General features: G+C 43.0%; 1 protein-coding gene across 2 annotated transcripts in view; it reads left to right on the forward strand.

Moving 5' to 3' along the window:
• Positions 1-26,310, forward strand: part of DOC2A (double C2 domain alpha) — a 1,262,769-nt gene that overhangs the window by 894,169 nt on the left and 342,290 nt on the right. For both annotated transcript variants that reach the window (XM_086932077.1, XM_086932078.1), the window contains exon 7: positions 16,324-16,383. In XM_086932077.1, coding sequence (XP_086788203.1) covers positions 16,324-16,383 — 60 coding nt within the window. The remainder of the gene's footprint in view (positions 1-16,323; positions 16,384-26,310) is intronic.

Consider the following 26,310-nt stretch of genomic DNA (forward strand, 5'->3'; position numbering starts at 1 on the left):
AGAAATTATTGAGGAAAAAGATTGCAGAACTTGCACAAACCAAGGCGCATGTTGCAACTTTAAAAATCTTAGAAAACACAAAAAAAGATCCTTTATTTCAAGTGACTGCAAAAGCCCACTCTGTACAAATGTCAGCAACAGCCAGAATATTCAGGGTAGCTTTTAAGGAAGCAAAACGGAACAGACCTGCATATGGTTTTAAACAAAGATAGACTGCATCTAGTTGAATGGACTGGATAGCGGGCTGGTTTTGCACTCCAATGTAGCCTGCTCAAACTTACAATGTCACATATCCTCAGAAATGAAGAGGAAGATATTTGCCAAAATAATTGAACTTTCTCCAAAAGTAAGTCTTTTACTAGATAAAGCCACTGCTTTAAATGGGAAAAGTTATTTAATTGTGTAAATGTGAATGCAACTACCTGGCATGGACTCCTCAGCTAATATTTTAGTTGACCTCATTGAGCTGAGAGATTTGTCACCTGACAGCATAGTAAACAGTCTACAATTTGTACAAAAAATATATAGTAAACCTAAGTCAAGACTTTCTCTCTAAATGCCTGGTTTCAGTTGCCTGTGATGGTGCTTCAGTGATGTTAGGCCACCATAGTGGTGTTATAAAGACGTTGCAAGAAACATCCTCTCCCAGTATTGTAGCCTTGCACTGCTCAGCACATCGTCTGAACCTTGCAGTTCATTATGTCATGAAAGATATTGGTGCTACAAATCATTAAAAAAATTTACTTGATAAGCTGTATTCTCTGATTGCCATATCCGTTAAAAACCGTTTGAAGCTAAAAGTATGTTCAGGAGCTCTTGAAATTCAGCTTTGCAGAATAGGTAGAGTGTTAGATGCTTGTTGGGTTGCTTAAAGCTTCAGAACGGTAGAGGCTATTTGGAATGCTTATCCTGCTCTCTACAAGCACTTTACTAGTGCAGCTGATGGTGGTTCCCGTGACAGTTCAACACAAAATATGTACACAAGCCTAGGAAGACGATTATCATCTATCCAGTTTGTTGCTAATCTTGGCCTTGTATATGATGCTCCACAGGAATTATCAGAGTTATCAATTGAGTTACGGAAACGTCACTCTACAATCATTAGAGCTATTTGTCTGCAAATAGCAGTGTTTGATGCCATGGTAGACAGGAAAGAGAACCATTTATCACAGTGTAAAAAGGTAATACAAGAAAATATATTCAAAGGTGTGATGCTGCACAAAGGAAAGACCACTGACAAAATAATTGAACTTGGACAATATTTTCACAGCCTTATATGAACATCTACAAGAGCATCATTGCTTACTGAAACAACATCCTGTTTTTATAACTTGTTGGAACACCTTTTAAGAGATTCAAACCATTTGTTCAGTCATGGATTGCAAAACGACTAAGAGCTGCTGATGACACTAGGAGTAAAGCTAGGAAAGAGGAAGACTTGGAATGCACAAGCAATTTAGATAGATGTGGGCATTTCTGGATAAACAGATGCTCGCCCAGTCCAACTGACAAAACGTGCCATTGCAATGTTTTTAAATAAGTTAAAAGTTAGGCTTTACTGTGTTTGGGTATCTGATTAGTGTTCTAGTTTATGTATGTTATTTATTTGCATTTATAACGCTTTATTGACATTGTCAATTTATTTAATATTTTGTTATATTTATGTGTCTTCCTTGTTTGGATGTTATATTTATTGTTCTATTGTTATCTATTTCATTTATTTTGTATTTATAAGACTTAATTAGCTTTTTCTTTTTTCACTTTAGAACATGTATTCATCTATATTTTATTTTTGGTTATTCTGTTTATATATATTTATATTTTGTATGGCACTGTGGTCATTTTGTATTAATAGGCATGACTTGAGATATGGTCAAATTCAAACTGCCCAGCCACTACCTCTTCTTTCGGCCTAGTTTCTTCTAGGACTTTTTTGGGGAGATGACATTCTGTGCTTCATGTTAAGATACAAATCTTTAAATAAAAAGTAATGTTTTGGACACATGCCTCTTTTGTAATCATCTCTGGCTTGTCTTTGTGATACAGAACTGCATTTGGAAACGCGAGTTAAGGTCCATGTGTTTTTTACTATTCTGAATTTCTAATAAATGTACATATACTGCTCCAGGGGAGTATATTATAGTAGCAAGCCAAATTGGTAATCAACTTTTTTTTATAGTTTATCTAAAATTATTCGCTTTAACGGAATGCTCTACTATTTATGAATCAAACCTCCTTCAGCCACTGGAAGTGACAAAGTTGCTCATTCAGGTGTATTGCATGATTTTATTCAATGTATATGTTTAGAGTGTTTTCAGAACATTTTGGTTTATTTTGTGACATAATATATGTAAAAGGTGTATATTTGAACTCATAACACACAATTAGACTCTGTTAAAAATTGCATACCCCAGTTTTGTCCTTGCCCTAAATTGACACATAGAGCAGTGGAATGTTTCATGTGTCCCTTTTTAATGCATTGTCATTTTAACTAATTTATTTTAAAATTGTGCAACAAATGCACTTTTGATTTAATCATTTTCACATTTTTCACAGGGCAGGGGAACCTTCTATCAAAACCTTACTTGGAGGAAGGCTCCCTTGCTAAAATTCAGATTGGATATTACATCTGACTTTCAACAGTACCAGTTGAGGGCCTGGGTGGAGCAAATAGAGTATGTGGGTGGAGCCAGTGGAGGAAGTGGGTGGAGCCAGGTGAAAGTGGGTGTGGCATTCAACAAACATTTGAGAACCTGGACTTCATATTTTACAAATTAAGCACTGAGTCTAACATGTTTTAAGGAGAGACCACACGCACTTGACACTGTTTAACAGTGGTAATCTGCGCAGAGTCCAAAAACAGGAGACCTTAGGGCAAAATGTTAGGGGGAAAACTATGCCAAGAATTCGCTTCAAGAATTCCAGGTCCAACAAGCAGTACAACTGTCAAAGTGATACATCCAAACTTCACGAATCTCTGCTCACACCCATCATTGATTGTGATTACATAATTCACGAGTCAAAACATTCTTCTGATAAGGGACTGTTTCCAAACAAAATAGCCCGACCCTTCCTTTCTTTCATTTTGACAACTCTTCATCAGCACTAATAGCAAAGCTGCCTGGCCTTAATTCCACTTCATGCCACTTTCTTCCATCACCCTCCTATCCCTGTCTCTTTATGTCACTCTTACTGGTTCTTTTTCATCCCTGATTAATATTCCCTTTCTCACTATTTTCCTATCTTTCTCTCCCTCTTTCTGTCTCCCTTTTCTACTATTTTCTCTTTTGCTTTTGTCCAAGTCTGATAATATGAAATAAGTCCCAGTTTCTAAAAATGTGTGTCAGTGCCCACCATTCTCACAAATTAAGCACTGAAAAGTACAGCGAAAGCTCAATGGCAAGCTCAGGCAACACACTATGGGGCCTATTTACAAATCACTTTTGGAGTATGTTAAAACATACTCTTGTAATACTACTTTACACACTCTCACATGCTTTTCTGAATTCTTCCCAAAACATCTAAAATGGGAATAAAATATGAATATTTCTGGAATATTCATATTTAGGTATTGGAAACAGAAAGGTATGTGCCTTCTTTGAACGTTTACTAATAGGAGTTAGACTTTTCTGGGCTGATTAAAAAATGTAGAGAAATGCAGGTATACGTTTTTGAACACTTCAAAAATCCTTTGTGAATAGGCCCCTTCACATCTTGACCCCACCAACCAAACATGAACCAACACTTAAGAGTGCATTGTTAGACTGATCTTCACTGGCCAAACTCCAGGACATCAGACCACCTTGACCTGGTCAATGAGAATACCCAGATTGGGTTGGTGTTTTATCAGTGGTTAGCATCAGCACTTATTTCTTAACACTAGCTCATATTTATAACAGCCCACCACATAGCAGAGATGCCTGTCTATTTTTATACAGAGCACATGAACATAGTTTTTAACAATTCAATATATATTTTAAAAAAAGAATAGTAGCATGTCAAAGCCTTTTTCACAACTTTGGGTGAACTCAAATATTCAAATTTGTCACATTTGTCCGGGCATGATTATTGCTAGATAGCTTTAGTAGAGGCATTTAGTAGAGATAAATATCTTGGGCCATGTCACTTGATGTTTCTACAAATTAGGAACTGCCCGAACCACATAGAAAAGACGCCCAGACTTTGAAAGTGCTATGAGAACAGTGAAATACTTTATGTGTGCGAAACAAACCCAGGTAGAGAACAAAACAGTGCTGAAGCAGTCAAATGATATGCTCAGGCTGCTGGCACAGATGATGATAAATTAACTGCAATGTAGGAATCACATGCCCTTAGCACAGCGGTCTGAAAAAAGGGTGCGTGCAAGATCTTTATTGTGACAGCCCCTTTCACTTGTCTCCCTGTCATGAAAGAGCCTAAATGGGCAGATACAGCCTTTTATGGTACTCAGGGACAGATCTTTGAAGCCTCAAGTTACCATGGAACAGGGTCCAAAGGCTGCTCTTTCCAAAATCTGGCATCAAGGGTGTAGAACAGTCTCCCTCACAATCTCTAGCAAATTGGAAACTAATCCAGTTTCTGTCAAACGACTATAAATATGATTCCAAGTCTAGGGTAACCACCTCACTCTAGGTCATTATGGACTCTGTCTCCAATCCTGGACTTTTCACCCACAAATCACTGATCTCGGGTGTGTCAGTTTAATTAGTTCAATGGAAGTAAAAAAAGAATAGACCACCCAGAATGCATTACATTATCAGACATGTATAGGGCTGGAAACAGCGCCTTCATGGAAAGCTTCAAGCTTCATGCTGATCCATAAAGCCAGACCAAGAAAAAAGGGGGGTCCCAAAAGCACAATTTTCCATGGCAATTCCCATAGTAAACTTTGCTCTTCAATACAGAAAAGACAGTTGAACGGAATTATACCAAATTTGAGAAAAAGTTAGAACTTTAATCTGAAAGTGTGCCTTTTGTGATTTAGTGTCAATCCATTCAGCTGTTTTCAAGCACTTAACGTTTAAAGAGGGATTGGTTGGGCATGAAAAATGTAGGTATACATTAACCATTGGTCCTGAGGTACCGAAAAAGAAAATAGCAACTTCTTATTGATCCTGGCTACTTTATTTTCCATTTGCCATTTCGGTCCAATGAGAACAGCCCTGGTTCCACAGGACTGGACCAATCTGATTAGCTGGCCGCAATACTTACCAACGTGGTAGTCCCCATTACAGAACTCGTGTACTTGGTCCCCAAGTTGTGAATTTATAGAAACAATTTCACATAATAGAGCAGGGTGAGCAGACCTAGAGAATCAGGCCCATCTGCGGGATACGAAGGGTCTCCTTAAGTAATTTATTTTAATAAGTCATTTTATTTGGCAGTACTACCACAGACACAACGCAGACCTCGTGTTGAGCCACAGAACTCCCTTGGTATTGGGATACTGCTGGAGTACTGCGGTACTGAAAGTAATAACAAAAATAGCAGTGACCAGCTACGGTCAACCCAGTGCACACAACCAAAGGCCTTGTTCAGCTGTGCTTGACCACTTCCCTAGGAGGAGTTGGGCACAAGGCCTGGCACAAGTTATATTTAGCTCACTGAACTGGTAAATTCTAGTCTTTTTTCGATTCATTTTACCTACTGGCAGTTACCAGTAGGTAGTTATAGTTAGGACCTAGTTTCCATAGGAAAAGCGTTTTTTGTTTTGCTAATAACTTGGAGTCGTTTGATGAATCTTTACAACATTTTAAAAAATAGTTTGCTACTCATCATTATCATATTGATTTATTTCGGCCAAACAGCTATAACAGTACAGTACAGCAATGTCAAACATGCATACAGATAGCTCAGTTAAAATAATCAAATAAATATGACTTCTTATAAAAATAGATATAAAAAACAAGGTACAAAGTCAGCACCTAGAAAATAGCTAGACATGTGAAAGTGCACAATGCTTGACATAAACATATCATTAGAAACTCGAAATGCGGTCAGTGGACCATAACAAACATGTGCAGCACCTGTACCGTAAATTACCAAACAATATCAGAAACAAAATAATTTTGTGTGCAGATTCACAAATGTGCCCCCTGTCCAGGAACACTTCTTCTGCCAAGGGGATATTGATCAAAAAACTAGATTGGAGCTGCACCACAACAGAACAGAAAAGTCTATGAGAGGTTATCAATGGAAGTAGAAGAAACCACAATTGTATGAAGAAAGTTGCTGCTAATGCAAGGTGTACGATGTCTGTCTTCTTTATTATTCAATGTATACAAAACCATCAACCAGCGCGTTTCGTCCTTCTACGAAGGACTTCTTCAGGGCTGAAAATTATAAACATATATACAGAAAATTTACAAAAAAAACACTATACATAACTAACAACATGTATATGCACAAAACATTTATATTATATGGACTGGACATTCCGACAATGATGGAATAACATGTTACCCTCAAAAATCATTGGAACGACCTATTAAAAACCATACCCAAAATGGCATACACAAACATAACATAAGCAATATTTTCAAATTAACACAAAATATTGACATACATATGTCAAAAACAAGGACAAAACGAAGGAGAAGAGGAATAGAAAATAGTCAAAAAAAAGTGGACAAAATTCGTAAGATTTCAAGAACTGGGTTGTGAATTAGTTCCAAGAAATATCTTGCACCGAAATCATAGCTTGGGAAACAACTAAAACGCAAACAACATTAGATGGAAATAAGTTTTCAGACATGATGACAATCGTTTGTAGATAAAAACAGATGTGTCATTCAAGCCCATTTAGCCCGACACGGTCAATCGAAACAATAAAAAACTGGTACTGTATCTTCAAACGTAATTGAGCCATAGAACCTCCATACAGTGCACAGCAAGTTGAAACGAAACTCACAATATATATTAGTAAAGTGGATCGTCCATTATCTATCAGGACATGAATGCACATGGCCAACAATGTGTTTACTCCCGTTTCCACCAAAAACCGGGCAGAGATTTGCACAAGCCAACATCTCCACCGTAACCCAGAGCCTGAGCCATGCCACAACCAAACTTGGCATCCATGACCTAGTTGCAAATATGTCTCAACATATACACACCCAGGGAGACTCTAATAAGGGCAAACATGCCCAACAAGGAAAAAGAGCTGTTACTCATCCGCCCCTCAAGCAGCAACGGTAAATACACTTACTTTAGAAGGAGTTCCGCCCTGCCCGATTCATCCTTCGAGGCGACAGCAAGTATGTCGAGCTCAGTGTGCATTCTGTCTTTTAGGGCAAGGTCCGCACTGCGTGGTCACATGATGTTTACATTGATGTGATGAAAATAAACAACTAACTCGAAGTAACGGGTCCGCCATGTTGGACATATGACAGAGATGGAAAAAGATATTTTCCTTATCTATAAAAAATGTTAATGTAAACCTAAAATCGAAAAAAGAAAAGCGAAACCCAATGGAAATTATATTGCATACCAACTCCAATTTTATGTCCACATTCAACATTTTAGGAAAAGCTTGCCTCATTAATTGTAGACACCGAATTTTGCATTCCATACTTGGGAAATATAATGTAGAACCAGTAAGTCACGAGAAACAAACCACTAGATGTCCACTCATGCATGTGTCAAGCGGTGCCGACACATTCCTGAAGTGAAAATGGCGGAATACCCTACAAAGTCAGCGCATGAACAAAAATAAAGATAATCAAAAAGATACAATGTACGTGTGTGCGTCAAAAAATGCCACGATTTTCAGGACTGGAGGTGCTGTAAACGTCCAAAAATGATAATGGTGTAATATCCTAGAGAGACCGCATCTAGAAATTGAATAATAGTGATCAAAAAAGCAATATTGCAACTGCTGAACCGAACATGTTGCAAATCATAATATTCACATAGCTCACCTAAAATTAACACTAACGTTTAGAAAGATGGAGACTAAACCCAATGCACATTACACGCAGATCACAATCCAAGTTTATCTAAAGCTCTTCTACTCTAGAAAATCTCAGCGAAGTGATGAGAAGAGACAACAACAGAGGTGAAAATATGTAGACAGCTTGAGTTAAAGGAAACAGGTGAAGCAGAAAATGTACAATTCCAACAAGAAGGCAACCCAACCTAACAGTAATAGAGATTACTTATATAAATTAACACTATATTGACACAAACTAGAATGATCAGACTGATTAAGAGAACACATAGTACAGTTTGACTTGTTTGTCAATGATTGTTCATTTCTAGATGGAAACAGCTAAGAGCCAGCCCACAGATGGGGATGAGTTCAAAATCATATCTGACTTATTATAAATGATAATGCATTTCATCGTCCGCATTGTGTCCCAGTTCAGTACATCTTAAACAGCATATCCAAACTGCTTCCCTGCGGCACAGGGCCAATTCATGATTGTCACCACCATAATGTCCCCCATATGATAAGTCATTAAGTATTTCAATTCATTGTTCTTGATCGCGTGTATATGCTCTTGTATACGTTACTTGTGAGTTCTCACAGTGCTTCCAACATAAATATTTCCACACTCTCAGGCCAAAACGTATACCACATACTTAGTCTTGCAGTTCATGAAGTGTCTTATCTCATACTCCTCCATCGTATTGTATCTGAATGTCTTGATTTTATTCTTCCCGAAAGGGCAAACATTACAACTCTGGCATGTGAAGAATCTTTATTTTTATCTACAGATGATTTCCATCATGTTTGAAGATTTATTTCCATCTTATGTTGTTTGCGTGGTAGTTGTTTCCGACCTACGCTGTGGTTGATATGTAGGTTTTAATTCAATGTCATCGAATCCGACCGGGTTCACTTACTGAAGACATTTTCTAAAAAGTCCTTCATGATGTACTTAGGTTTTATGTAGTGTTTACTTTTTCTATTTACACACTAATTTGCTTACATTCAGTTTTTTAAAGCAATTTATTTATCTCCTTTCCAAAGGTGTACTAGCTCTGGTGGATAGTCTCCATCATAATGTGCTGGTCCTTTTTACACTCATGCACTGTTTATTGTTCCTTGGCTATCACACCACGTGCTTCTCTAATTACTATATAATTTAGCAAATGGATTACATTGGAGGATTTTAACAAGCTCAACTGAAATTATTCCTTGAAGCTTTGAAATAGGTAGGTATTACATCTGCTTAGTGATCAACATTTTTCCTTTACACAAGATTATGGATGCGCCATTTACAGTATATTATACTGTTTTCTGGCTTAATTTCCACAGATACCAAGCTATGATTTTGGTGCAAGATATTCCTTGGAACTAGGTCACAACCCAGTGGATGAGCAGTTACCATATATTGACAGTGGTAGGCCCCCGCAGTGCTAACATAGGGGGTACTCTATAATGGTGTTTAATACTCACTAATGGGTCTAGAAGGGAAAGGGGTGCACTCAGGTTTTTTCAACTGCTGTTCCTATCTGTCTCCGCATTTGCTTATTTCACGATCTCAGCTATCCTTGAAATCTTAGACTTTTCTCCACTTTCTTTTGACTATTTTCTATTCCTCTTCTCCTTCATTTTGTCCCTGTTTTTTGACATATGTATGTCAATATTTTGTGTTATTTTGAAAATATTGCTTATGACATGTTTGTGTATGTCATTTTGGGTATGGTTTTTAATAGGTTGTTCCAATGATTTTTGAAGGTAACATGTTATTCCATCGTTGTTGGAATTTCCTGTCCATGTAAAATACATGTTTTGTGCATATACATGTTGTTAGTTATGTATCGTGTGTGTTTTGTAAATTTTCTGTATATATCTTTTTAATTTTCAGCCCTGAAGAAGTACTTTGTAGAAAGACAAAACGCGTTGGCTGATGGTTTTGTATAAATTGAATAATAAAGAAGACAGTCATCGTGCACCTTGCATTAGCAGGAACTTTCTTCAAAGAATTGTGGTTTCTTTAACTTCCATTGATAACCTCTCATGGACTTTTCTGTTCTGTTGTGGTACAGCTCCAATCTGTTTTTTTGATAAAATATATCATATCCACAGGATGGAGTACTCATTCAGGTTTACCAGGATGTAACTGCTAATCAATTGTAAACGTTAGCTCCTGAGCCTTAGGCTGGAATAAAGCTACAAAACAATACGGTAAGGGAGGACCTAGGGGAAGTTTAAAGACCAAGCTCTGGGTACAGTCCCCATATGAACTAATAAACAACAAAGGTACCAGAGGGTCTCAAGCCAATAAGCCCATGAGTTAAAGAAACCAACCAAGAACCCACAGGTTACGTCACAGAGAGCTCTCAGAGGATGAGGAAAAATACCCATCAGTCACCACTCCGATCCGCCCTTCATCATTTGGGATTTTATCCGTACCACCCGTCAGAGGTCAATTGTGTCCTACTCAGAGGTCAACCCGGTGGTAGGGGGTGTCCTCAGTAGGTGTTGGAAACGACAGTGTGGTATACCACTCGATGTTGGTGAGTGGCAGTAAAAGAGGGACTGGGGCGTGCAGTGCAGAAAAAGTGTGAGAAGAGAAACCAAGAAAAAGTGTATTTAAAATTGGTTTTGAAAAAGCACTAGACAAAGTTTATTCCAGGTGTGCTTGACATACCAATGTTAAAAATAGTGCAACCTAAGGCTGTCTGTTTATGTAGACCGCCTAAGGTAAGTGTGGTCGACAAGTTTCAGCAATTAATGGACTCTTGCGTCCTTGCCTTCATCAGGACCAAATATGAGATAAGTACTACTGCACCAAAGTGAGAAAGTAAATCTAGTGAAAGGTGACACCAAAGAAACATAAACAAGTGCACACGGTCACCTGAATGCTCCGGGTGCCCTTACAGTCTGTGCAAGTCACTGTAGAGAGAAAAGGGGAGGTGTAGCTATCAATAGCAAATGGGCTAAACAGTAAGACCATAGGTTATGGTTTAAACTCGAAAACACACACGAAGTGTTGTTTTAAGAAAGCACTTCATAAATGTAAATAAAATTAAATACATTTGGAACGAAATTTCAAATGCCAAATGTTGTTAGCTCTTACCTAAATCTGTAAGGCAGGCTGGCCTCACCCCACCTGGCAGAGGCTCAGGGGAAAATGAAGCACCGCTCTAGAAAACATGCGGGACACACGTTAAAACATAGAATGCACATAACAGAACCGAACACTTCTCACTACCAATAACCGATGATGCATGGTCACATAAACCAGCTGAAGTGGTATCATTTTCTGAGGAAAGGCTCCGTCTGAGTGAAGGCACCCATGGCGGAAAATGCGCTGGAAAAGCGGCAGGGTTAAAGGGCTCCTCTTACCTAACCGTCGGTACTCCTGGCCGGCGTCCTGGCCGTCTGGGGAGGTACCGAAAGCTAACGCGGGGCTGTAGATAAGCCTCGCAATCATTGGACACGTGGTCACGTGGGGCGTTCCGTAGCGTCTCAGGATAAGTGCAGACGCATACAGGAGTGCACGCCCACTCGCTACCAGGCCGGGATGGGCTTTGCCGTAGTCAAGGTAACCAGTTGCAAGCAGGCGGGAAGCTATTTGGTAACCGCGCTGCTATAGGTCAAATGGTCACGTGGGGCGCTAAATCGCGTCTCATGATAGGAGAGGATGCGTGCTGCATTCCTATTGGGTACCGGGTCGCTATTTTGAAAATATTGCTTATGACATGTTTGTGTATGTCATTTTGGGTATGGTTTTTAATAGGTTGTTCCAATGATTTTTGAAGGTAACATGTTATTCCATCGTTGTTGGAATTTCCTGTCCATGTAAAATACATGTTTTGTGCATATACATGTTGTTAGTTATGTATCGTGTGTGTTTTGTAAATTTTTTGTATATATCTTTTTAATTTTCAGCCCTGAAGAAGTACTTTGTAGAAAGACAAAACGCGTTGGCTGATGGTTTTGTATAAATTGAATAATAAAGAAGACAGTCATCGTGCACCTTGCATTAGCAGCAACTTTCTTCAAAGAATTGTGGTTTCTTTAACTTCCACTGATAACCTCTCATGGACTTTTCTGTTCTGTTGTGGTACAGCTCCAATCTGTTTTTTTGATAAAATATATCATATCCACAGGATGGAGTACGCATTCAGGTTTACCAGGATGTAACTGCTAATCAATTGTAAATGTTAGCTCCTGAGCCTTAGGCTGGAATAAAGCTAGACAAGCAAAATTGCATAATGCTTGGCATAAAACGTTTAATTAACCGTTGGACAGAGTACACATTAGAGTTTACCAGAAAATAGCTGATAATCAATTGTAAACATTGACTCATGACCCTTGGCATTTGACCTCTCACCTCAGGGCCCAACCTTTAATACATCGGCACAAAAGGACCAGGCCCACTTTAAATATCTGGTAAGGCAAACACAATGACTTCTGTCATATCGGTTTTCAATATGGGTACGGCTACTTCACATTTATTGACTCGCAAATTTTGATAGGGGAGGGAGGATCCAATTGGCCAATGGGCTTTGTACTTTAGAAAGAACAATAGAAAGTGAACCTCAAATTAAGCAGTGTTCCAGCAGAAAAGGCAACTCTCGAGTCCTTGTACAAGATGTTCCCACTTTACAGTAAAGGACCTCAATGGCAGTGTGTGAATTCAAAAGTGTGTGCAGCAGGATTTAGCCTCAGTTGGTGCAACCCTATCAAGGAATGTTTGAAAGTATGGAGTGAGCTTGTGGCTCAAGAATTTGTCTACCAGCCTTTCAGACCTCTTGTAACACCACACCCTTTCTAGGACATAGTCCCAGAAGAGCCTCTTTGTCTGGCTGATTTCTGTAAAGCATGGAAGGGTCTTCTTCCCATATGCTCATTAGATTTTGGTTGTTTCACAATGATCTTACAACTCTCAACCAATGTGTAATGCAATTCTTGTCTAAGGTAATACGTTCCTGCAAGGCTGCTCTACACAACACGACTACAGCCCAAACCGCTGAAAGGAATTACACTACATTTTGAAGAAAGCTAGATCTTGGCCCAGAAAAAGTGCTTTTTCTAATTTGATGTGAATTTGTTCAGTGGTTGTGTAGTTATTAAAGTAAAGAGATTTATGTATTGAGATGTGGATTCACCGCAGCGGATACACGGATCCATGCAACAACAGCAATTATGTGATAGTCTGCATGCAATCTGAGAGGAAAGCTGCAGATGCCATTTTCTTCATCGGGACTCAGTTCCTCATGGGCAAGAAACTGTCCAAAAATATTTTTGGGAGCGTGCAATGGTCAGCGAATCCACCGCAGTGCTTATCATGACCCCCTGTGTGCACTGCTGTGGTTCAGTGGATCCAGACCCCAAAAACAACACATACACCCACTTACAGACCCTCACACCTACTCACACATTTACATACCCACTCACACACCCATACAGCCACTCACACACCCACAGATACACACATCACTCACTGGCCCACAGAGCCACTTGCCCACTTGCACAACCACTTACACACCTACACACACAGCCACTCGCACACCCAGCCAGTCATACATCTACACACCCACTTACACAGCCACAGAAAACATTCACACACCTACTCAAAGCCCTATAAAACATCTCACATATCGACTCAGATGCACACAACCATTCACACACCCACTTATACACTGACATACCCACTCACACAGCAATACAGCCACTCACACACCCACTCACAGACCCTCAAAACCCACTCACATACCCACTCACAGGCCCACATAGCCATTCACACACATGCACCCACTTACACCACATAACCACTCACACACCCATACAGCCAATCGCACACCCATTCACAGACCCACAAAACCACTCACACCCCCCACAACAATACATAGCAACTAACACACTCAATCACACACACCCACACAACCACTCACACACATCTAAGTATGCACCCTTACAGCCACTCACACACCCACTCAGACCCACAACACCACTCACAGATCAACACAGCCACTCACACACTCACTGTATCACACACGTCTACTTCCACACAGCCACTCACACACCCATACAGCCACTCATACACCCAATTAAACACACACTCATACACCCACAAAACCACTCACACTCATACAGTCACTCACAGACCTCCATACACACCCACATAATCACACACACCTACACAGCCACTCACACACCCACTCAAAGACCCCACAAAAGTACTTACACACACCCTCAGAAGCCCACAGAGCCAATCACACAGCCACTCAAACACCCCTACAGCCAATCACCCACTCACAAAGACCTGCACAGCCAATAACACATCTGGTCAACACCACTCATGCACCCATACAGCTACCCACATACCCACTCACAGACCCACAAAACCATTCGCATCCCCACACAGCCAATCACCCACCTACTCACACACCCACACAGCATCTCCCACACCTACACAGCCACTCAAACACCCACTCACACCTTATTGACACCCAGACACTCACTCACACATTCACACACAGGCAGTGATACACTTATAGGAATTATAATAGCATATGTTTGTATTAAACATGAGGGGGTTTTTGTTCTGAATGTGTGCTTTTTGGTTTGGAACACATCTGCGGATCCATAAAATAATTGAAAAAGGAAAATTTGGTGCACTTCATTTTCAGAAAGACTAACTGAGTTGCCTTACCTTCATTTTTGAAATTTTAGTTTTAAAATATCAAAGAATGAATGTGTGAATAAAATGTATTTATAAACTTGTGAAAATGTATATTGGTAAATTACAGTTTTGGGTCGAAGTGTAGTACAATGTATATTTGTTTAAAACTGTGAAATTCACTAAAAAACAAAGGTTACAGCGATGTTACACTTAGGAAATAGCATTACCAAATATAGAAATTCACTGAAAAAACAAAGGTACATTGTAGTTGGGAAATAAAATATCTGTTGTCTGCCTCTCTATTTCTCCTTGGTTATCTACCTGCTTTCCCACACATCTATGGGCCTCATTTATGAAAAGTGACGCATCGCTGCCTGAAAACAGCGATGCGTCACTTTTCACTGCGCACTCCTTACGACATTCCTGATGCGTCATATTTAATGTATGACGCATTGTGTCGCAAGGAGTTACAGATACGTCAGTATTTCTGACGTATCTGTAAGCGCAAAAGTGATGCATTGCTGGAGTGTGTCACAAAAGTGACGCAACTCCAGCAATGCTTCCTTTCACATGGGGAAAGCCCCATGTGAAAGGGCTTGCGTCAGTCTTACGCCTGCTGTGAGGCAGGCGCAAGATTTTGACGCAACAGTGTCCTAAAAGTGACGCAGTGAAATCTTATAGATTTCACTGCGTCACTATTATGAGGCTTTTTGCGGGGGGAACGCCCCCTCTGCATACATTTTACCTGACGCAGGTATAATGTGGCGCAGGGGTTTAAAAAGTGACGCATCTACCTAGATGCGTCACTTTTTAAATATGGCGCAACGAGGCACATTTTTTACACCGCTGGTGCGTCACGAAAAGTGACGGATCGGCGGCGCAAAACTGACGCAAGGCCTCATAAATAAGGGCCTATATGTCTGTCTATCTATCTAACTATCTATCTATCTATCTACCTACCTACCTACCTATCTATCTACAGAACATTTATATATCTGTGTGTGTGCATCTCAATGTATGAATCTCTACCTGTATAAAAAAAAATGTTTTTTGTCCATTTAACAATATGGGATTATTTATATCTAACTAGCTTTGTATCAACATATCCTTGATGTTTTTCTCTAAATGGTGGCTTTATTTGAGCTAGTGGTTGTAGATCAGCTCAACAACACTCATTTTTGGAATTTATACTCATCACAATGTAACACAGAACAAGAGAGAGAAAAACACAAAAGTGGGAATGGAAGGAGGAACAGAAAGTCAGCAAGTAAGAAAGCAAGAATTGAAAGGAACATTAAAAAGTGAGACAGAGAGGTAGGTAGTGCCTAGTGGGGGGTTGAAGGGGTATATGGGGTAAATGGGGAATCAAGACTAGGTATTCGCACTCTGACCTTTGATAGCGCTGGACTCAGGCTTTTGGATAATTTTTCTTTTACAAATTAAGTACTGCTTTATTCCCTTCGCACTTCCTCGATTATGTCCTTCTAAGTGCCCGCTCTTGCGACACACCTCTTCCCAGTACTATTTCTTAATTTCCTGCCCTCTCTCCTTCCCTCTTCTTTTTATTTCCCATGTGGCCGGTGTTTTGCTCCTGCTTCTATATACCATCTTCTTTGCTATTATTTTACAGTATCTCCCTCAATTCAATAATATTTGCTCAAATCTTTCTCTCTCCTCTATTGCTTCCTGGTTCTTTTCTGCCTCTCCTTTTAACCGTCTGCATTCTCTCATCTTGCAGCTGGCCTCTCCGTCCTCCATGACAGCCGCCCTGAGAGGGATATCCTGCTACTTGAAAGAGGTGAGATACAGATTACAAATGAGTTTATTCCCTCCCATGTGGGCCCACCCTCCTTTTATTACCTCAGGTCTATCTCTAGAAGGGCTGAGTGGGGTGTGGAAAGGTAGATTATATGTGTATGTGTGGGCGTAAGCAATAAGAAATACCCTCCACATCTGTTCATCTACCATTGGCTCTGCTGTGACCTCCCTTTGTGAACTGTGCCTAGTCTTTTCCCACCCCGGTGACTTTCTAAACCTGACTCTGCCACTGATTCTTTGTGTGACCTGAAGCCTGTCCCTCCGTCCCTTTTCATCTAATCATGGCACTGCTGCAGACTCTGTAGGTCCTCTCACTCTCACCATGTAACCCTGGTTCTGCTACTGAGTGCGACCTCAAACTGGCCTCTTTCCCTAACTAGCTTTGCCACTTACTCTGCTGGAACTCAGACAGGTCCCTTCCCCATAAAACATCAAAATGTGAGGGTGTAATCTTGCAAAAGCCTCAGCAACTTGTTTGCATTCTATTCAGCCATTTGTGTCTGCTATGCCATTCCAGAAGATAACAAACCACAATTGAAATCAGTCTTGGTGCTGCTCCAATTGGAACAATTCGTCCCAAACTGCCTTGACACATGACCGCAAAATAGGAACACTAGCAATCCAAATCTGGTTGAAACTTTTTGGGCCTCATCAGGAAGGTACAGCTTGGATGTTCTGTTATGTTATGTGTATTTGCATTATCACCAGTGAGAGTATCCTGGCACTGAGAAGGTAAGTGTGCCTAGCCCTGCCTATGGTAGGTTGGTTAATTGAAAAGCCAGGTCTTCATCTTCCTGTGGACGTCAAGAAGGGAAAAGGAGATCCTTTGGTACAGTGAGCATAGGACCCACATCCGGGTATACCTGCTGCACTTAAGGTGCCACCATGACAAACAAAAGGCAACTGGTGAATGCTTGCAAAAGTCTAAGCTCATGGTAACTGCTCAATCAATGCTGATATGCATATTGTGTCCTCTAATCACAAAAAAGCATGTCCATATGGCCTACTGTACTCTAATAATATATTACACATACACCTTACCGTGCTACACTTTAATCACAACTATTATTGTAACTAATATGCACAGCATGGGTTATAACTTTCATGTAGAACCTGGGTTACTCCAGTATTGGAACTTTCATAGATTCACATGCTTGAATCATTCCCCGTCGTCGAGATGGGAGTCCCCGGTATATAAAAAAGCAATGCTTAGATAAATACAAAACAGATAAAAGGCCTAGGGCCATTTCCATTTTGTAGCCCATAACCGTCATTATGTAAAATGGACTAAACTTTTCCCTGAACCAATCAGGACCTCTCTCCCACTAGAACACTCCTGAGAGAACCTTAGCCCCTCAGACTTTCTACCGCACGTTGTGCTAGGGAGTCTCCTTTGAGCGCTGCTCAAACTTTCTGGGGTCGTTGGGATCGTTGATGAAGAGGACTTCGTCGTTGACGATGAAGATTGAGGTCAAGTTGATCCCAAAGAAGCCTTCTGCCTGTGATTGATGGCTCTCCGTTGACGATGTCACTATCGATGATTGTTTCGATGCCGGTATCGTCGTCGTCGACGACTACTTTATCGACTACGCCGATTGCTCTGACGACGGGTTTGTCAACGACTACAACGACGATGGCAACTACGTCATCGATGACGGATTAGGCACTGCTGTTGGTGTCGATTGCTGCATCGACGACAACGGTGTTGGCGATCTAGTTGACGGGCTCGTTGACGAGGGAAAAAAGGCTAGAGAAGTTGGAAGTGGCCAGGAAGAGGAGGATTACACCAGAAATCACCTCACCGAGCAAGATTACACCTCTTGTGCCATCATACCTGCTGGAGGAGCAGGATTCAGAGGAGGAGGATGCAACCGCAGCCCGTGAAGGGAGTTAAGGTGGGGCAGGAAGGCAGGGCGGGGGAGAGGCAGGGTTGGGTGTGCTAAAAACTGGAATATGGATAATTGCAGGTAAGTAACCAATTTAATTATTAAAACTAATTTCGTATTGCACACTGCATCGCAAAATGCGATGCAGTGCGCGCTACGAAATTCATTTTATTAATTCAATTGGTTACTTGCCTGCAATTATCCATATTCCGGTTTTTGGCACCCCTCACCCTGCCCCTTCCCGCCCCGCTTTCCTGCCCCATTGTAACTCCCTCCAGGGGCCGCGGCTGAGAGGAGGAAGGCCCTTTTGGCTATGTGAGTAGCCCTTCACAATTACATGTGAAGTGTCAGGAGGATGACTTTGAGGAGGGGTACAGGAAGTATCAATACCCTCCCCAACAACAATATCGCCAGGGTTACCAGGAAGAGATGGTTGGCATGCCATCTTACTTATTAATGGACCTGCAGTTTATGCTGGCGGACTACAGAAAGGGATTCCCTCCAAACCCAGCATCTCAGGCGGTGCCATTAGCTGTTCCACGCCCACACTCCATTCGAGCTACTCCAGTTAGGAGCAGGGAGTTACTGCCAGAGCCCTTGTCAAGATCACCTCAGCCAATGCCTCAACAGCATCCAGTCACCACGGATGATGACCAAGAGAAGGGAGAGATAACGGACCCTAACAAGGAGTGAGATGACTACCTTATTCCTTCGCCTTTTTCTCCCTCTCCAGTCTCGATTGATTCACTGCCAGAGGACATCGACGGATTCCATTATTTGATGGAAAGAGTAGTGAAGAAATTTGAACTTCCGATGTCAACTACCCAGATGGAGTGTTTCTTATATGATTTCAAAGAACCATACAGGAAATCAGTTAGATCTATCTCTATCATTAGCAATGTTTGGGAGGAAGGCCTTAAGGTCATGAGGACACCAGCGATGATCACACCGGTACTCACCAGCTTTCAGATCGCTTGGAGGGAGGGCGGTGTTGCACTGTCAAGGATGGCTGAGAGCAACAGCTTTTAGACCGGAGGCCCAGACAAGATGTTCGATCTTCCCTTTGATGGGCAAGCCTTATTTGGGAAACATGTGGATGATGCGCTACAGAGTATCAAAAAGGATACAGATATCGCGAAGGCCTTGGGGACACTGCAAAATTGGAAGGTGCCCTTTCGAGGAGCTAGAGGGAGAGGCCAAACATAATATAGAAGGGGATACCAACAGAACAGATACCCCTCCTACTCTACATCTTCTCAGCCATACCGACAACAGTATGGTCAACAACTGACAGGGGGCTACTCAAAATCCGCTCCTAGTGGAAGATGAGGTCGTGAAGGAAAAGACAACTTGCGAAGACAATGACAACCTTCAGGCTCCAGCTATATTTATCCCTCCCCCTCCAGAAGTTCACCTGGGTGGAAGAATTTCCTATAATCTTCATCATTGGCAAAAAATAACTACGGGCCGATGGGTCCTCAATTGAATACAATTTGAACATATTTTAGAGTTCCTTCAAATTCCCCCTTGTACTCCTCCGACACGTCAAGAGTTGAAACATCTGCATCTGATACGCTTGGAGATTCAGACAATGCTCCCAAAGGGAGCAATAGAACCGGTGCCAATCTCCCAGAGAGAAAGGGTATTTTATTCCCATTTTTTCCTAGTCCAAATGTTTTTTCGTCAATGCCGTCCTATTCTGAATCTGAGAACTCTAAAGACTTATCTCAAAAAGCAGTCTTTCTGGATCGTTTCCCTCCAAGACATTCTGCTACTCTTAAACCCAGGGCATCATATAACCACCTTAGACTTGCAGGATGCATATTTCTACATCCCCATTCATCCTTCCCACTGGCAGTATCTTCGGTTTGTTGTAGCCGGAGACCATTACCAGTACCTGGTACTGCTGTTAGGCCTCAAATCAGCCCCAATAATTTTCATACAATGTCTGGCTCCAGTGGTGGCTGTTCTAAGGAAACAAAGGCACCAGGTGTTTCCTTACCTGGATGACTGGTTAATCAAAGCACCTTCCCGAGCATCGGCTCAGTCGTCAACAGTGGCATGTGTAGAATTATTTGCCAAACTGGGCCTGACTCTGAACACGGAGAAGTCATCCCTCCATTCAGCGAGGAACGTCACGTTCTTGGGGGCGATTCTGGACACCACAGTAAACAAAGCATTTCCTTCCATGGAGAGACAACCGAGGCGAATCTCTCTATCCCAGGCATTTGCAAAAAGAAAGTGTCTTTCAGTACGCTGTTACAAGTCAGTACTAGGAACAATGTCCTCTTGCATCCCTCTCATTCCTTTCTGCTGATTAAGGATACGTCCATTGCAGGAAGAACTGGATTGACAATGGCGTCAGGCAGTGGGATCCTTCGACGAAGTTGTCACAATCACACCGGCCATGGTTCAGGCAGTAGCATGGTGGACCCAACAGCAAAATTTCTCAGTCGGCCTTTCCTTCCTTACCAAAGCAGCTCTGCTGGTTATTACCACCAATGCTTTCCTAGAAGGTTGGGGGGCTTTTCTTCAAGCCCTCCAGGTCAGTGGTCATTGGAAGTTACAGGAACAGCAACTTCATATCGATCTGCTGGAACTCAGGGCAGTGGGATTGGCATTGCTGGCTTTCCTGCTAAGAATACAAGGCTCAGCTGTACTAATCGGGACAGACACCACAACAGCAATACATTATTTCAACAAACAGGGCGGTACGAGATCACTCTCCCTGTCTCAAGAAGCCCATAAAATATGGAAATGGGCAGTTCAAAATGGAATATCCCTGAGAGCGGAACATCTTCCGGGAGATCAGAATGTCAAGGCAGACACTCTGAGCAGGCTCAAATCAACATGCCATGAGTGGGAGATCAATCAGGGAATTCTAGAAGGCATCTTCCTACGGTGGGGAGAACCAACATTGGATCTCTTCGCAACAGCCCACAACAAAAAATGCTGGTTCTTCGGTCTTGGGGGAATGCGTTTTTGATGGCATTGTCAGGCGTCTTTGCCTATGCTCTGATTCCCCTCCTGCCACGCATTCTTACAAAGATCAAGAGTGAGCCGTACAGAATGATCCTGATAGCCCCATGGTGGCCCAGACAACACTGGTTCACAGAGCTTCTTTTACTGTTGGAGGCTCATCCAATTCGCCTTCAACCAATACTTACACTCTTGACAATGTCCCAGGGACAAGTACTTCATCCAGATTCGAAATCACTACTTTTAGTGAATTTCGACATTTAAATATTTCATCTGAATGTAAGGATATCTTGTCAAATGCGAGGGCAGAAAGTACAAACAAGAAATACAGGATGAAATGGAAAAGGTTCTGTATATGGTGTCAGGAGTTTAATATTCATCCTCTGAGATGGGCAGCTCATGAGATTATCCCATATATTCTGCTCTTGGCAAAATCTGGTTTAGCTCATGCATCGATAAGAGTGCATCTAGCCTCTATATCACGTTACAGAAGAACTTCTACTGGACCATCGTTGTGGTCTGAGAGAATCATCAAACAATTCATGAAGAGCATTTTCGTACCTTTCCTCCAGTGAGGCCTCCACCACCTCTCTGGCAACTAAATATTGTATTAACTTAACTAATGAAGCACCCCTTCGAACCCATTCACAGAGCGGATCTCAAATTTTTATCGTGGAAGATAGCTCTTCTGCTAGCACTCACTTTGGCCAGAAGAGTTGGGGAGATACAGGCTCCCACCATACAGGTGTCAGGTTTGAAGTTAGCTTCCCCACTAATACCACACAAGATTCAACGGGAGCGAAGATGCTTTGTTCCCCACACTTCCAAACAACAATCCCCGGAGGTATGCAGTTATATGTCTTCCTCTCGAGAACTTGTTTCCACAAAGAAAAAGGAACTCCTGCTTCTTTGGCCAACTGGATGTCTAAGAGCCAACACCGGACAACATGACCACCCTCAAGCTTGCCACCCGGAAGCACCACCAGCTTATCCGCGACACCAAGAAAACTGCATTCAAGGACCGACTGGACAACAACGCACACAACTGCAAGGAACTCTTCAACATCGTGAAAGAGCTCTCCAACCCCAACGCCGGAAACAACAACATCACCCCATCGCAAGAACTCTGCAACTCCCTCGCCTCCTACTTCCACAACAAGATCGCGGACATACACAACAGCTTCAACACCCAACCGACGAACGCCACGTCCGACTCGACCGAACCACCGCCCCCCACCACCACCCTCCGCGCCTGGACTCCTATCAGCACCGAAGACACCGTCCGCATGATGAACTCCATCCACTCCGGATCTCCGACCGACCCCTGCCCTCACCACGTCTTCAACAAGAAGCCAACAGCGGACCTCACCGAACTCAAGAATTACCGCCCCATCTCGCTCCTCCCGTTTCCAGCCAAAGCCAGTCGAGAAGACCGTCAACAAGCAACTGGCCGCCTTCCTCGAGACGAACGGATCCCTCCACCCCTCACAGTCTGGCTTCCGAGCCAACCACAGCACCGAGACCGCCCTCATCGCTGCCACCGATGACATCCGAACTCTGATGGACAACGGAGAAACAGCGGCCCTCATCCTCCTAGACCTCTCCGCGGCCTTCGACACCGTCTGCCACCGCACCCTAGTGCAGCGCCGCTACAACGTCGGAATCCAGGAGAAGGCACTGGAATGGATCATCTCCTTCCTCGACGGAAGAACCCAGAGAGTCCGCCTACCACCGTACAAATCAAAGGCCACCGAAGTCATCTGCGGCGTACCCCAAGGATCCTCGCTGAGCCCAACCCTCTTCAACGTCTACATGAGCCCCCTCGCGGCCATCGCACGCCAACACAACCTGAACATCATCTCCTACGCCGACGATACCCAGCTGATCCTCTCCCTTACCAACGACCCCGCCGCCGCCAGAGCCAACCTTCACGAAGGAATGAAAGAGGTAGCCGAGTGGATGTCGACCAGCCGCCTGAAGCTGAACTCGGACAAGACGGAAGTCCTCATCCTGGGATCCTCGCCCTCCGCCTGGGACGACTCCTGGTGGCCCCCCGCCCTGGGAACCGCACCCAAACCGACAGACCACGCACGCAACCTGGGCTTCATCCTGGACTCCTCCCTCTCCATGACCAAGCAAGTCAACGCCGTCTCCTCGTCGTGCTTCAACATCCTGCGCATGCTACGGAAAATCTTCCGGTGGATCCCCACCGAGACAAGGAAGACTGTCACCCAGGCCCTCGTCACCAGCCGACTGGACTACGGCAACGCCCTCTACGCCGGAACCACCACCAAGCTCCAGAAGAGACTCCAACGGATCCAGAGCGCCTCAGCCAGACTCATCCTCGACATCCCACGACACAGCCACATCTCCGGACACCTAAGAGACCTGCACTGGCTCCTGGTCAACAAGAGAATCACCGTCCGTCTCCTTACCCACGCACACAAAGCTCTCCACGATCAAGGCCCGAGCTACCTCAACAACCGCATCAACTTCTACGCTCCCAAACGACACCTCCGATCAGCCAGTCACGCCCTCGCCGCCGTCCCCCGCATCCGAAGAACGACAACAGGAGGAAGGTCCTTCTCCTACCTGGCCGCCAAGACCTGGAACTCCCTCCCGACCGACCTGCGCCTGACCCAAGACCACCTCGCCTTCAGGAAGAAGCTCAAGACCTGGCTGTTCGGGCAGTAGCAGCACCACCCCCCCCCCCCTAGCGCCTTGAGACCCTCCGGGTAAGTAGAGCGCTCTATAAATGTCTATGATTGATTGATTGATTGATTAAGAAGTTTCCTGTCGCCCTGGAATCTAATAAAATAGACATGTTTTTACGACACTGAGGAGATATCACCAAGGTAACAGGCAACGTGAAATGTTTGGGTACCAAGGGAATTACCTTCATGGGTATAAGACCATAGAGAAGACTGCACTTGAAGAATCGGTCTCGGCTTTCTTCAAGCCTTCTAGTTTTCCTCCTCCTGTGCTGAAAATAGACTTCTGGCTGATCTTATTGAAGTAGAATGAGGGCGGACTGGACAATCCTTGGCATAGTGTCCTCCTTTTCCGCAATATAAACAAACATTGTTCTTCCTCCTCTTGTCCTTTTCTTCCGAGGATAAAGTGTGTCTTAACCCGCCGATTTGCATTGGTTGCGAAGTATCCTTAGGTTCTTTCTTGTCTGTACGTAACATTAAATATTTGGAAGGAGTAAGGCGACTCTTTTCCCCTTTTCTCTCATGGAGACGATGATCTAACTTAACCGTCAAATCAAAAAAAGCAGCGCAATCTTCAGGAGGATTAACTATTTGAGATGGTAAATCTTTAAGTTCATCACATAACCCTCGATAAAATTAGGATGTTCATTTTTCTTCTGGCCAATGTGTCTCGACAACCAGTCTGTTAAAATTAGTAATATACGAAAGCAAATCCTTGGATCCTTGTCTAAAATTAAGAAGGGCATTATCACTGGCTTGCATGTACGTGTGTTTGGAGAAAAGACTCTTCATTTTATCTTGAAACAATGCAAAATCGTACAGTAAGGGATAGTTGTTCTCAACTAATGGAACAGCCCAGTCAGCTGCATTACCTGCTAAGTAAGATATAACAAATGCTACTTTAGCGGCATCATCCGGAAATGAGTCCGCTTTGCATAGAAACTGTAACTGGCATAGATTCTTGAAAACACTGAATTTAGCACTGTCCCCATTAAACTTCTCTGGCATGGCTAACAGGACTGGACTGGGTGTGTGGACTGTGAAATGAACAGGAGGTATAGAACTGTTTTCTCTTTAGGAAGAACTGGGGTTCTGACAAGGAACCGTAAAATGGGTAGGTTGAATTTAGTTCTTTTTAACCTTAGGAGTCGTTCCAGGTCCTCTAACATGTAAAGACTCTTGCGTTCTTAATTGCATTGATTCATTATGTAACTTCTGGTTTTCTGTCCTTAACCTCCCTACTTCAGATTGTAAGTCTACTAGGGCTACCACAAGTTCTTCTTCTTCGGAGGGACTCTGTAGAGCTGTGTGGAGGGAGGAATCTATGGGGGCACTAGCACCTTCCTGATTCATCTTCGCTCAGGTGGAACTTGGCCATGGGCTTGGCTTTCTGTCAGGTTTGAAGTTAGCTTCCCCACTAACTCCACACAAGATTCCACAGGAGCGAAGATGCTTTGTTCCCCACACTTCCAAAAAACAATCCCCGAAGGAATGCAGTTATATGTCTTTCTCTCGAGAACCTGTTCCAAAAAAGTGAGGGGAATAACCAGGAGTGACCACCACTCTTCCCCTGATGTTGAGCTAGACCACGTACTAGTGTAGAGCTGAATGGTAGAGAGCTGTAAGAGAAAAATACAGGGTGCTCTAAATAGCTATAAGCCAATATTATATGACAGTTACTAGAACATTAATGCATGCCAAATATCCGTTAACAGAAGTCCACTTACCAGGCATCTTGTCCCAGAGTCTCTTTATAACATCACAGGCATTTAAGATCCAGGCTGGAAGGGGTATTGAATACCTGGAGTGAAGAGTATGAGTGGACAAGGGACAATATGCTCTTCCACACTCAAGTAGTTGTAGAGGTTATTGAGGAGAGGGTGTCACCCAGAACATAAAAAAGAAAACGTGGTAAAGTGACCAGCTCGAGGGAGAAATGGAGTGGAGCACCCATACACACATGTGGAGAAATACGCTGGCCGCCTCTGAAGACAATTGGAGAAGAACAGCTTTGCACTCAAGGGGACAAATAAAAACGTGGCACGCTGACCGGCTCTGAGAAGGGCAATGGAGCGGAGCAGCAATGCACACAATGAGGAAATGCCCCAAAAATTCTTAGCGTGGCGTGCTGACCGCCTCCGAGTGGGGCAGTGGAGAGGAGCAGCATACGAGCGGGAAAAACACAGAACTAGTGTGGCGTTTTGACCCACTCCGAGTGAGGCAAAGGAGCGGAGCAGCGACGCACACAAGTGGGTGAACACAAAAATAGCGAGGCGTGCTGACCGGCTCCGAGTGAGGCAGAGGAGCGGAGCAGCGGCGCACAAGAGT

This window comes from Lissotriton vulgaris, chromosome 7, assembly GCF_964263255.1.
Source record: "Lissotriton vulgaris chromosome 7, aLisVul1.2, whole genome shotgun sequence".
NCBI lineage: Eukaryota > Metazoa > Chordata > Amphibia > Caudata > Salamandridae > Lissotriton > Lissotriton vulgaris.